At 34.4% G+C, this 13,746-nt stretch overlaps 2 protein-coding genes across 2 annotated transcripts; both read right to left on the reverse strand.

The window, feature by feature from the left end:
* Positions 1–278: 278 nt before the first annotated feature.
* On the reverse strand, positions 279–4,311 carry LOC133691243 (catalase isozyme 1). Its single transcript, XM_062111670.1, has 8 exons — positions 4,150–4,311; positions 3,819–3,915; positions 2,713–2,990; positions 1,423–2,199; positions 1,154–1,243; positions 842–909; positions 650–743; positions 279–552 (listed from the first exon to the last, which is right to left on the reverse strand). The coding sequence occupies exons 1-8, from the start codon at positions 4,162–4,164 to the stop codon at positions 493–495; spliced, it is 1,479 nt and encodes a 492-aa protein (XP_061967654.1). The 5' UTR covers positions 4,165–4,311; the 3' UTR covers positions 279–492.
* Positions 4,312–6,801: 2,490 nt separating this feature from the next.
* Positions 6,802–9,656, reverse strand: LOC133692756 (U-box domain-containing protein 15). The gene is made up of 4 exons (XM_062113889.1): positions 9,342–9,656; positions 9,137–9,253; positions 8,033–8,458; positions 6,802–7,937 (listed from the first exon to the last, which is right to left on the reverse strand). The coding sequence occupies exons 1-4, from the start codon at positions 9,654–9,656 to the stop codon at positions 6,882–6,884; spliced, it is 1,914 nt and encodes a 637-aa protein (XP_061969873.1). The 3' UTR covers positions 6,802–6,881.
* Positions 9,657–13,746: the final 4,090 nt, after the last annotated feature.

A 13,746-nucleotide genomic window follows, 5' to 3' on the forward strand; every position in this document is an offset into this window, starting at 1 on the left:
GATGAGAATTCAGAATTGCATAGCCGCCTCGGCTTTTGAGCTCAGCCCATGGGAGTGGAGCGTGTAACAAGACGATTGAGATTGTACTCGTCGCCGAGAAAGATTTCTACGCTCGTGACTTAGCAGTTCAAATCTATTGAATGTGTGCAGGTGAGGGAAAGAAAAGAACAAGCAAGTTGTTTGAAACAAAATCTACACTCAACTTCAAGAAAAAAACGATCAAGAGTACGAAAACAGCAAGAAAAAATGGGAACTGCAAACCACACAGCAGATTAGAATTTTACATAAAGCCTAAAGGGCACACAGTTTGCATTTATTAGAGAAGAATGTTTGTTCAAGAGTAGAAGTCACACATAACATGCAAGTTTGATTCACTATTATAGCACAGCACAACTAGCAAAGATTATAATTTGATCTTCTGCTTGCAATCTGCAATCCCCTTTTCATTTACTCAGTTTCTGCAACTCGGAATATTGAGCTTTGGTGTCGTCTTCAAATGCTTGGTCTCACGTTGAGACGAGATGCTAGCTTCTGACCCAAAGATTTATCAGCCTGCATCGCATCATTGCCAGTAATGGATTTAGAATCAAAACATTTATATGCGATCCAGTATGAACATGACACTGCATAATTCCAAAGGGAGTCTTACCTGAGACCAGTACGAGATCCAGATGCTGCGAATCTCATGTGTGACGCGTGGGTCAGATAAGGCATCAACCCATCGGCAAATAAATCGTTCTTGCCTGTACAAAAAGATAGAGGGAAGAAAAGATAAGGAAAGAGCATGAAGGATCAGTCATATACTAGATCATTGTAAAGTACTCGCAGAACTATGGTTTACCTGTCTGGTGCCCAGGATCGGTATCTTTCTCCAGGTTGCTTGAAGTTGTTCTCCTTCTCAATGATGCACTGCAATAACCAGCAAAGGCTGATAAATTATGTGCTAATAAATATATCTCCGATCATATTAACAGCCCATCAATTTAACCCACAGCTCTATAGGATCATACAATAGCTTTCCAATCCCACTAGTCCTATTATTGCTCTGAAAAACATAACAAGAACCCCAAACTCACACACACAAGGACACTAGACAATTTCGTTTTAGCAGTGGACCCAAAAAAATAAGACAAAGAAGAGGGAAAAAACTTACCTTCTCACGCTTTCCACTGCAGACAGCAGGAGGAATGGGGAAACTCTCAGCATGGCGAACTGGATCATACCTTGATGGGAAATAGTTGACCTGAAGAATACACGATGATAATTGATCAGAACAAAAATTAAAAGCAAAGGCAAAAGGACACAAAAATAACCTCAACATAGACGAAGAAGAGAGAAACGATCCAATTAAACAGAAGGTGAAATAGCTGAGCTTCCGATTAAAGTAGTGTGTGTAGAGATAGATAGAGAGAGAGAGAGTACCTCCTCATCCCTGTGCATGAAATTCATGAAACCTTCATGGTGATTGTTATGATGAGCACACTTGGGAGCATTAGCAGGGAGCTGCAGATAGTTTGGTCCAAGACGGTGCCTCTGGGTATCAGCATAGGAGAAGATTCGAGTCTGGAGTAGCTTGTCATCTGAATAGTAAATACCAGGAACCACAATAGCAGGGCAGAAAGCAAGCTGCTCATTTTCAGCAAAGAAGTTGTCGATGTTCTTATTCAAGACCAAGCGACCAACTGGCTGCAGGGGCAAGATATCCTCAGGCCAGGTCTTGGTTACATCAAGTGGGTCAAAATCAAACCTGGCTTCATGGTCAGGATCAATTGTCTGGATGAAAAGTTTCCACTCAGGATAGTTGCCAGCTGCAATGGAGTCATATAGATCCTGAGTAGCATGACTGTGATTTGTGCCTCCTACTTTAACTGCCTCATCCTCCAACAAACATTTCACACCACAAGTAGGTTTCCAATGAAATTTCACATAATAGGCTTTTCCAGCCTTGTTGATCAACATGTAGGTGTTAACACCAGAGCCTTCCATATGTCTATAATCTTGCGGAACACCCAAATCATCAAATAGGAAGGAGAACATGTGCAAACTTTCAGGATGGTGGGAGAAGAAGTCAAGAATCCTCCAGTTCTCCTGAATATGAGACTTAGGGTTGGGCTTAAGGGCATGCACCATGTCTGGGAATTTCATTCCATCACGGATGAAGAAGACAGGGAAATTGTTTCCCACGAGATCAAAGTTACCCTGAATTAACAAGTCAAGGAAGGGCATAGAGAATAAGAAAATTGGAACCTTGAAAAGCTAAAGCAATAAACTTCATACAATCAACTAGAATTAATTATTCCTATGTAAAGGAATAATGCACAAAAACAAAGCTTCACGGATGTAAAAGGTTATGCCTTGTTGTTTGAGTACAGAAAAACAACAACATTCATGCTGGTGAATTGAGACACACAAATAGGAAAAAGAATTAAGTTCTCTCTTTTCTCAAGTCTTATTCATGCCAGTCATACCTTCATCAAAACAAGCAGATAAAGATTTTGCAAACAGTACATTTATGAACATCTAAAACTTTGTGGGATAATCATATTAAACTTTAATTCATCGATCCCTATGGATGTGATATATCTGCTGAATCTGTCTCCTATGGATGTGATATATCTGCTGAATCTGTCTACATCATCATCGGTGCCTCGCACATTTGCTTTCCTCCACCATATCACACTAACAGAAATAAAACATCAAATAAGACCTCACCTCTCTGGTGTAAAACTTCACTGCAAATCCACGTGGATCCCTCAGGGTTTCAGGGCTGCCACGCTCATGGATAACTGTGGAGAAGCGGACAATGACAGGTGTCTGAACTCCAGGAGCCCGGAGAAAATCAGCACATGTGAGGCCAGAGATATCATGGGTAACCTCAAAGAAACCCTTTGCACTGGCTCCCCTAGCATGGACAACACGCTCTGGAATCCTCTCCCTGTCAAAATTGGCAAGCTTCTCCACCAGATGGTAATCCTCAAGGAGGATTGGACCTGTCAGAGAACAAAGTATATGCAGATCAAACCTCAGTGTCTTAATCCTCTCTCTACATGACAAGCAAAAATACACTCCCAACAACTCAAAGTTACTCTCCAAGTCATACCACTACAATCATTATAAAACTTACAGCAAAAAAGGGAGGGAAAAAACACTTCTAAAAATTCACTCTACAATGCATAGACATTCATAACACTGATTCTGACTGAAAACAACATGCCAGTACTTGATCTGGGTTCATTTAATACATTCTGCCTTTCAGCACTAGGTTTGCCCTGGCTCACGATTCAGCTGACTTTATATTATATAAATAAGCTCGACTTGAATCACAATATCCAACCTCAAATAAAAAAATCAACCAGACCCAAAAAGGCCCCGCTCCTCAAATCATTTTGCATCTGATCGGAAACTTCACATTCTGCTATAAGCTTGCCACCAGCATAATGATTTCGACAACAGTACAATAACTCCTACCTTTTTCTTGCATCAATCTTAACCATAACTCTCTAAATATGCTACTTAATTCATCCTTGACATTTAAAATTCAGCGGAAACATAGGAAGCATCAAATAACCAATCACAAAGATGCAGCGAGAAACCAAAAAAAAAAAACTGATAATAACTCAAATTAAATAATAATTCTTCCAAAATGGACAACAAATTACTACACTGAAAAGTCAATCTTCATCAACATAAACACAGCAACAGTCTTAAAAAACATTAAGATATCAGAACAATATCCAAACCAGACAAGCATACATACACCTTAACCTAGCAATTAATTATCTAGCTCAGCAACCATAGATTTAAGAAACAAAAAATACCTCTAGATCCAACGGTCAAAGACGAGTTGTTGTTCCAAACCGGAGCTCCAGAATTTGTAGTCCAGTATGGGGTACCGAAAGCGCTTGATGGACGGTACTGCCACCACCACCATCGAATTAGTCAAAATGATGATCAAACGGGAAAAAAAAACAAGACAACACTACAACATCACTAATCTAATCTTTTTATTAGGCTCTAATTCCAAGGATGGGTGACAGTTAAGCTACAAGCTCATTCGTCGAATAATTTCATACATAAAAAAAGGAGAAAAAAGAGCAGAAAAACATGTTTTCAATAAAAAAAACAAGATGGATGAGGAAGAATCGGTACCTTGTAGGGATCCATGGAGGAAAGAGAAAAAACAACAACTCTACTGGTGGTTGAGGGGAGAGAGTAGCGGTAATCACAGGTCAATCAAAGCAATGCTTGTCTAATGGGAAATATATTTATAGCTGTGCTGTGCCTTGCACACCCATTTTCTTTATGTGTAGAATGCTTACCGGATAATATTTTTTTTTAATATATATATTATAATAAAATTATTGAGAATTATTGAAAAAAATATTAATTTAATATTTTTTAAATAAGAAATAATTTTAAAAACAGTTTTGAATCACAGAAATATAAACAATCTTTATCTACACAACGATGCACTTTAATAAAAAAATATCACCCATGTCTTTATAATATATAATTTAAACATGATATGGTTTATGATACTTGAAATTTAATTTGATTTAGGTTTTTAATTCAATTAAATATTAATTTAACAAAAACTTATTTAATCTAGTTAAATTTTTAACTAGTTTAATTACTTATTACGACATGGATAGTGTTTTTTTATTTATTATAATATTCTTATCGATGGATTAGTTAGAACACAAATAACGGGTCCTCAAATTACTCGTGATAAATTAGAGACTCCGTTGATATTTATAAATATCATGATAAGACAAAGTTTGAAATTGTGGTAAAAAAATTATTTTATTATTAAAAAAATATTTTTAAAATATTTTTAAAATTTATTTTTGATTTACCACATTAAAATTATTTAAAAATATCAAAAAATAATAATTAAAAAAATTCAATTTTTTTTAAAAAAATTATTTAAGAAGTTATGACCCACAGTGTGAATATCATGATATATTTGTGGCGAGAAAAGCAAGACTGAAGGCTGGAGTCGCAAATTGTTTTAAATAATAATAATAATAATAATTGAGTACGTCATCGATTCATGGTTCCTTATCCAAGTTTTGGTGCTTTGCTAAAACCAATTCGTATCCACGCATGCAGTGGGTGACATGGACCACTCTTTTTATGACACGTTTGCAGAAATACCTTGAAACGTAAACCAGGTAAAAAGGTCCCTGATAGAGCTGCTGTTTTGGTATTTTTCGAGAGCAGGAGGCTTGCCAAGAAGATTTTAATAGGGCATGAGGTGTGAGCTTAGCCACAAGGGATGAACCCTGGCCCACCCTGAATTAATTCTCTTGATTCCGTTCTCACTTGTAATTTGTTTTTTTTTTTTTTTTTCATTTTAACGATTTTTTTTTGTGAGGTGATGTATTTCATATTAGTTTGTATATGTTGATTTTAAAATTAAACTAAGATTAAAATATTTATGAAAAATACGTTTCGGGGAAAGAATATTTGGGTTTGGTTGTTGGAGGAGAGGGAGTTATGGATACATTCTTTCTTCCAATAATCTAGATTTTTTTGGCTTTACAAATACCGAGGCATAGAAACAATTATATTACGTTAAGGCCGTAATTATTAATATTTATAGTAGAAAAAAGAGATAGAAAAAATCATATCTAGTATTGAAAATAATAAAAATATTTATTTTCCTTCATAATTTTTTTTCAGTTCATTCTTTTTTCATGTCTTTTTTATTATATTATAAATAATTAAATATTAACGGTTGCTGTTTTACCTACTAAAGATAAAGATCATGTTTAAGAATATGTTTTTGTATTTTAAAAATATTTATTTTAATTTATTTTATCTTATATTAATATTTTTAATATTTTTAAATTATTTTAATAAGATAATGTTAAAAATACTTTTTTAAAAAATAAAAAATATTATTTTGATGATTAATAATTGAAAAACATTTTAAAAAACAGTTATTATTTTGCTTAGAAACTCCCATTAAGTTGTAATTAGTAATATCTATATAAGAGAAAATTCATTAAAAATAATAAGGATATATCTTTCATCCATAAAAAAATATTTTATTAATTTTTTTCATTTATTTATATATTTTATATATTTATTTACTGATGTTTCCGCTTCAGCATCATAAATTCGTAATAATCATGAAACAATTCTGTTTGATAAAAAATTAAAAATATCTATTCTCATCTAGAGCAGGAAATAGAAATGGAACAATAAACGGGCCAGGCCCACTTACAGGATGAGACGTCACCTTGATTCCTGTGCCGTTTCAGCCCACGAGGCTGGTGATAAGGTGATGATGCGTTACCACTCCGCCTTTTGTGTGGCCGTCAACTGCTCATGTTTGTTTTTTCCAACGCATGCCATCCAGAACCCAGCCTTTATTGAGCACACACGGAATGGATAATTATGGTGCCAACATGCCTTATTTCTTCTATACGGAGGAATTGTCGGTTTGCGTAGTTTTTTAAGCGTGGTTGTAAAACCCAGATCCGCACATTATTTGATTGACCGGAGTCAGGACCGGTCAATGTAAAAAAAAATTATCTTGGCAAAATTAGCGGGATCCTGAGTCGACCCACCATGCTGGGTTTAATAACTGCGGGGTCTTAGACATGGAGGAGAGAAGAATTTGTGCAGCAAAGTTTCCTTGAATCACTGAGCAACTGAGATTTCTGCAAGTCATTGTGTAATTAGCCTCAGATCCTGAGGTTTATGTGTTCACCAGATCACCTACTCCAATTCAAATTTCAAAGACCAAATGGAGATGACAGTGAACAAACAAGTGAATACAGAATTAATGGATGTCATTTATATAATTACAACAATTTAATATGGACACAGAACATTAGAAAAATTAGTATGTTCAACTTTAGACAAGTATCTCAAATGTGTTCAGCTTTGCTCATAAGCTGTAACAGAGAATTTGCCTTCCTCTGAGCTCTATTGGTTCCACTCTTTGAGATCTCAACTAAATTTTCGTACACACCAAATTGAAGTGCTGCAAGCATGAAAGAAGAATTGGTTGATCCCAGCTCAAGAAGAACTGAAGTTGCACATTCTTTGTTTTTGGGGGTGCCATCTTTCATGAGTTCTACAAGAGTTTCAATAAATGAGAGCTGTCCGATCTCATTTCGCCCTTCAGGATGCGATGCAAGGAGTAGAAAGATCGACAGGGCCTCATCGACCATGCCCAGATTCCTGTCCTTGACCAAGTGGAGTAATGGTGTGACAATGCCAGCATCTATAGCCCTACCTTTATTTGAATGGTTGAGGGATAAGTTAAAGAGTGCAGTGGCAGCATCTTTTTTTCCTCTTACAGTCCCATTCTGTAACAAATCTACTAATGGTGGGATGCCATCAGACAACCCTATGGTCACTTTGTTCTCATCAAGCATTGATAAGCTAAATAAAGCTGCTGCAGAGTTCTCTCTAGCCTCAGTGTTTCCACTATTCAAAACTCCTATTATAGCTGGAACGGCTCCCCCCTTGGTTATGAGACTCTTGTTATTCTCATCAATAGATAGATTCAGCAAAGCTGTTACGGCGTGCTCTAGAATTTTAGAATCCGGATAGTACAGGAGTTGAACTATTGGTGGGATTCCTCCATTGTTGGCAATCAAGATTCTGTTCTCAGGATTCTCTTTGGAGAGCATGCGAATCTTCTTCACGGCCCTTCTCTGCACTTCCAGCTGACTGGAAGATAGGTCCTTGACCAAATAAGAGACTTTCTCTTGGTGTTCAGAGGAGGTCTCGGGGTCTGAGCTTGCTGGAACATGCTTTTTGGGAAGCTCAAAATTATTATTCTCACACCACTGCAAGATTAAGTTTTTGAGTGCATAATTTGGTGCCAATGACAGGTGAGCCAGTGTTTCTCGAGTCTTCGGACAGGTCCGGTGATTGGAATCAATCCACTTCTGTATGCTCTCTCTCTCATAAGTCTTTAGGGGATCACCGAGGGAAAAGAAGGAAGATCACAAATTAGTATGCTGAGGAATTATGAAGAAATGTGTTTCACTTGGATATGACTGCTTACCTGACCGCTTGCAACAATAACAGGATCTGTCATTATTTCTAGTGTGATTGGACAGAGGAATTCATGTGGGATGATCAGAGACGGGCTCTTCTTCAGCATTTTAGGCACAACAGGATCATCAAGCACATCGATCACTTCCATGCCTACAATTTGCTTAAATTTGTTAAGAAGATCAATCATTTGCTGGGTGCTCTCAGTTACTTGGTTCCCTCTCTCTTTAACGAGATTCCTCATGGCCACAGTTTCATTCTCCAGGTCTTCAACGCTAAGCAGCTCTAGCTTTTTCGCTAGCCTTTCTATTATGGCCCTGTCAGCATTCCGGTCATCCTTTTTTGTTAGTACCACCATCATATCCATTGCGAGCTCTATATCTTGAGTATCCGTTCTCCTCTTTGCTCGTCTAAGCTGCACTTTCATCAGCTCAACCTGAACAACCATGTAGACTTGCCTCAGATTATGATACCACAACAGAATAAACAGCTTGCAGAAATTCAAAATACATCAGCTGAAAATGTCTCGAACAGACAAGTATCAAACTGCTAGTGCAAGTTCATGTAGAATCCCAGCCCAGCAACTTCATGTTCTTGTAACAATCATTTTCGTTCCAAAACTACCAACCATAAACCTCCAAACAGGCTACAGAGACTTAAAAAACATGAAGAGCACAAAATTAATTAAAGGGTAACTTTCCTTTTCCCATATCATTTCTTCAAGAAATCAATCCAAGCCAAAATGATCGAGGAGGGCTAATTCACCATCACATTCACCAACATGATCTAAAATTATACTACAATATCAAACACAACACATTATTTTGTGTTTGATATTGTGATAACTTTTGTTGTCATGATTTGAAAAAATAGATTTATAAAAAGCTAAATTTTTTTAAGAAAAAGTTTTCACTGTTACCCATACAAAATTGTAGTATATGTTGATTAAGCAAAAACTTTCCAAATAAATGGTTGTGACAAAATGTAGACCGCAGCACATAAATAAACAGAGCGTTACAAGCAAATTCATGAAGCACATAAAGGGGGGAAATCAAAGAACGAACCATTCAGTGTTCATTAAGATTACCAAAATTAAAATGCTCGATTAACATACCTGTTCTTTCACCTCATCAGAGATCTCAAATTCATCAAAAGGCACAGCTTCAAGAGCTTTCCATAATTTTTCAAGAACATTATGGAATCTCATCATAACCGCCTCGCTCTCGACAACCTGAACCACAAACAAGTCAGTAAATATGCATTAATAGCAAATATTAAATAATTAATCATCAGTTGAGAATTAATTGTAAAGTCATGACCAGATAAATTTTGCTTCCTTCATTGCAAGTTGTTAACAGCTTCTTGGCCAAAACAAGTGCCTTCTTCAAACTACTCAAAGAAGCAATACCCACGTCAGAAATTGGCCCATCAAAATCCTTTATCTCCTCTAAGAATGGCAACAAAAGTTTCATCCGTCTAACAAGGCCATAACATTCCTTCTTATGACTTCTTCTGTAATCTCCAAGTCTGGCAACAGATTCAATCACGCTCAAGATCTCTTGAGCAATATCGATTTCCTCTCGTGGGCTTAATTCATTTGATTCAGTACTTTCCTGATCTCTTTCTCCATCCATTACCATCTGCTGCTTGCAATCTTCCCCAGGAAAACTCGTGGATTCCAGCTGGGTTTTAGACATGTAATCAATCTTGGTCGTTTTGCATGAGAAAAAAAATGTTTGTAAGGGATGCGAAACTGGAAGGGAACGAAACCCTAACCCTAAATATTCTTCATGAAAGCCGTGGCTTGTTTCTTCGATGGATGTAAGCCTCTTCGCGGGCTTTCCGGCGGTTTGGTTCTTAAAATAGAATTTGAAAGTTAGTTAGTACGGGCAAAATGGATTTTGGAAGACACCTTCGCTTTGTCTGTCAAGTCTTTCTAGTAAAATTTGTATTCGGTTTTATTTATTTATTTCCGTTAGCATCCACATTTATGTATGTATATATATAAAGTTCAACGTGAAAATTTATTAATTAACCAGAATACTATATATTGGGTATAAATCAAATAAAAATATTATTTAATCAAGGTTATTAATTAATCTAAAATATACTGTAAATGTTAGTTAATTAAACCACTTTGAGGTTTAATCCATGAAGGATTCAAGAACATCGAATTATCAAAGCACCATGTCAATTTAGTTGTTTTTTTTCTAAACAAAGTTATTTTTTTATAAAAATAATCCGGGGCAGGTTAATATTAATTTATATGTAGATAAAAGAAGAAGAAAAAAAGGATTTCATGCATGTGGTGAATGTTATAATTGGTTCATATATATATATAGTAAGAAAACAGTGATTCATACATTTGCTTATGATCATGAAAGGCTGTTGATTTATAGGACCCAATCATATGTTTTCTCGCATTGCTTGAACTGAGAGAGCTGTTACGATCAAGGGATGTTTTCTTCTCAGGTTTTTTGGTTCTCCTCCACCTTTTGGTAGCTTAATTAATTTTGTGCTAATCATTGGTTTTCTCCCCCTTTCTGTGGCACAAAATATGAGAATCTGCTTGCAAGACGATACCAAACTGGATCAACCTTGATTTTCATCGTGGATACCAATTTTTAGCTGTCAGATCACAGTCTAGACAGTTTGGATTTTACAGCTATGAACTCCTTCCTTCATGCCTGCCAGGAGATAACCATGTTAGTTTAAGGCAATGTTTAGAAACACGAGTGAAATTGTATTTTTTAAATAAGTTTAATTTTTATTTTATTTTTTTATGTTTTTATATTCTTTCAATATATTGATATCAAAAATAATTATAAAAAAATAAAAAATATATATTATTTTAATATATTTCTGAGCGAAAATCACTTTAAATCATAATCACTACAATACTAGCTATCACACCCTATAACAATACTTTCAATAGGCATAACAAAATGAATAAAATTTGTTGCCATGTCCTAGCTATATCTATAAATTAGCCATGGATTCTCCGCTCAGGTCATGATGATTTTTTATTATTATTAATGTGGATGTCCAGATTAGATTGCGCGTACCTCGATTAATCTTACAAGCTTTAAAGTTAACAACCATATAAGTCTCTAATAACCCTAAAGTTTGTGAAATTCTCAAACTAGTGAACTTTAAAAAATAAATTTAAGATCTGACCATTTAAACTTTAGAATTGGATCATGATGATTTTGTTAACCATGTTACAGTTACAAATCAAGTGGCATAATTCAATCAAAACAACACAAGTTCTTTGGAATATATTAGTTAAACGACAGTTTCTTAAGTTTTGGCATAATGGAATCAAGGCCCGAACCAATAGCTTCTTTATATATATATATATATATATATATATATATATATATATATATATATATATATATATATATATATTCTGACAATTTATTTTTGAATATAAAACCTTGTCCAATATTTTGGGAGAGGGTGCAAAATTCATTACAACACTCCACCAAGTATTTTAATGTGTTGTAGTGTCTGTTGTTTGTTGCCTTCCAAGCCAATGAAACATTATTTTTATGTTTATAATGTTTTTTTTTTTTACTCGAATCGCAGTTTTCATCATGTTTCTATGAGCTTTAAATATTCTAGCCATTCAACTGCAAAACATATTGTATTAAACATTAATTAAATCAATGCTCAGTTCAAATGGACATGGTTTGAACTTGCTTCAAAATTCGAAAATTAGAGCGAAGAATTAATAACTCCCGACTCCAGCATAAAATAAAATAAAATAAAAATTGTGTCCTAGTTTGAATGAAGTCAAGATGCTCCTCAAACGACAGACCATTTTTCTAGAGAGGAATGTGGTAATTTTCAATGATATTTCTTATTAATTAATCTGTTAAAAATTCCGAATAAATCAATGAAGTAGTCCCTATTTAAGTAGCTAGTAGCTAGTTTAATCCTTATAATTGTATAAGTCACAGGTGTGTCTCGTTATTATTAAGATAGTATTTGATGTTGTGATGATGATGATAATTTTTTTTAAAAAAATTAGAAATATATCAAATAATATTTTTTTTTATTTTTTTTATTTTACTTTTTACATCAACATATTAAAAAGATCCAAAAATCCCAAAAATAATAATTAAAAATAAAAAAAATAATCATTTTCTTAAAGCACAGCCTAGATACATAAAGAAACAGTGCCTAACTCATTAACAAACTTCTCACCTCTTTTATATTTCTCAGAAATAGACAATAAAATAAAGAACTAGACTGTAAATGGATAATAATAATAATAATAATAATACAAGGATATCATTTGATACAAAATGATACTAGAAGGACTATATTTTTATTTATTAAAACTAAAATGCCCAAGTTATGATCTACTTAAAAATTCTTAACATAATCATAGTCACTGCAAACGTTGCCTGTACCAGGCTGTCGGCCTCCTGTTGTCGGGACACACAGTGCAGAGTCTACAGGCTCCATATTTATGAAGACCGAATTGTCCTTTTAAAAAATGGCAAAAAAAGAAAAAAAAGATGGCCGCTTTGCATTGCAACTCCGTCATCAAATCGATGATGATGGTCTCTCAGCCGCCCGATTCACCATGGTCACCAAGATGGAAATCCAATCAAGATCTAATCAATGCTTATCACGCATCGATGACGTGGATATTGACTCTCCTATGATCGTAGTATATAATGCCCCGTCCATTAAGGATGAACAACAGATTTTTTGTTTTAGCATGGTAAAAAAAAATTATAATAAAATGAAATAGTATAAAAAATATTTAGAAAAATAATATAAATAGTTGTAGATGATATATTTGATTTGAAAGTCACAAGTGTTATATATGACTAACTACAAAATTAATGAATAACATATTAAATAAAGAAAGGAGAAGAAAAAAAAAATTCATAAAAGTACATCAAAACTTCGATAACGATATCATTAATATCATTGAAAAGATATCGATAAAACAAATCAAATGATATAAAAAAAAATCACAGTCAGGATTGAAGTGGGTCACATGAGCAATCCAAAGGTAAGTAAACCCCAACACATTTGGATTGTTCATGTGATTCACTTTGTTCATCATCAATGACCTTGTTTGGTGTTTTCTTTATTTGTTTTTTCTCTCTCTCTTATATCCTCCTTATAATTTGTGGAGAGAGGAGAGATAAAAATAATTTTAAAAAATAAAGAGATCTTAAAGGCATAACAAAGCTCTAATAGCAACACCACCGGTACCATAAAAAGATCCCAACAACATAAATTCAATGACACGAGATAAGGTCACAAACGATGAATGGAGTGAACCACACGGGACGTTCAAAGGTGTTAAGGCTCACTTGCCTTTTGGACCATTCATGTGGCTCACTCTGGTCATCGTTAATAATATTTTTTGGTGTCATTAGATTTATCTTGTCGAGATTTTTTTAATGATATTGATGATGTTATCATTAGAGTTCTAATATGCCTCAAGAGTCTTTTTTTTTCCTGTCTCATCTCTCACGTCTCTTTATTGAATCTTATATCTAGCAAATTTATAATTTGATAAAGTCATATATAATATTTACAATTCTCAAATCTTGTATATCGTTTGTTATTTTTTAAACTTTATTATTTTTCTAAATAGTTTTTGCATTGGGTTGTTTTTTTTCTTTAATACTACTAGAGTACCAAAAACTCTAAATGAAAGGTATCACCTATCTATCATTGCCGTACTAAAAT

Source organism: Populus nigra, chromosome 4, assembly GCF_951802175.1.
Source record: "Populus nigra chromosome 4, ddPopNigr1.1, whole genome shotgun sequence".
In the NCBI taxonomy this organism is placed as follows: Eukaryota; Viridiplantae; Streptophyta; class Magnoliopsida; order Malpighiales; family Salicaceae; genus Populus; species Populus nigra.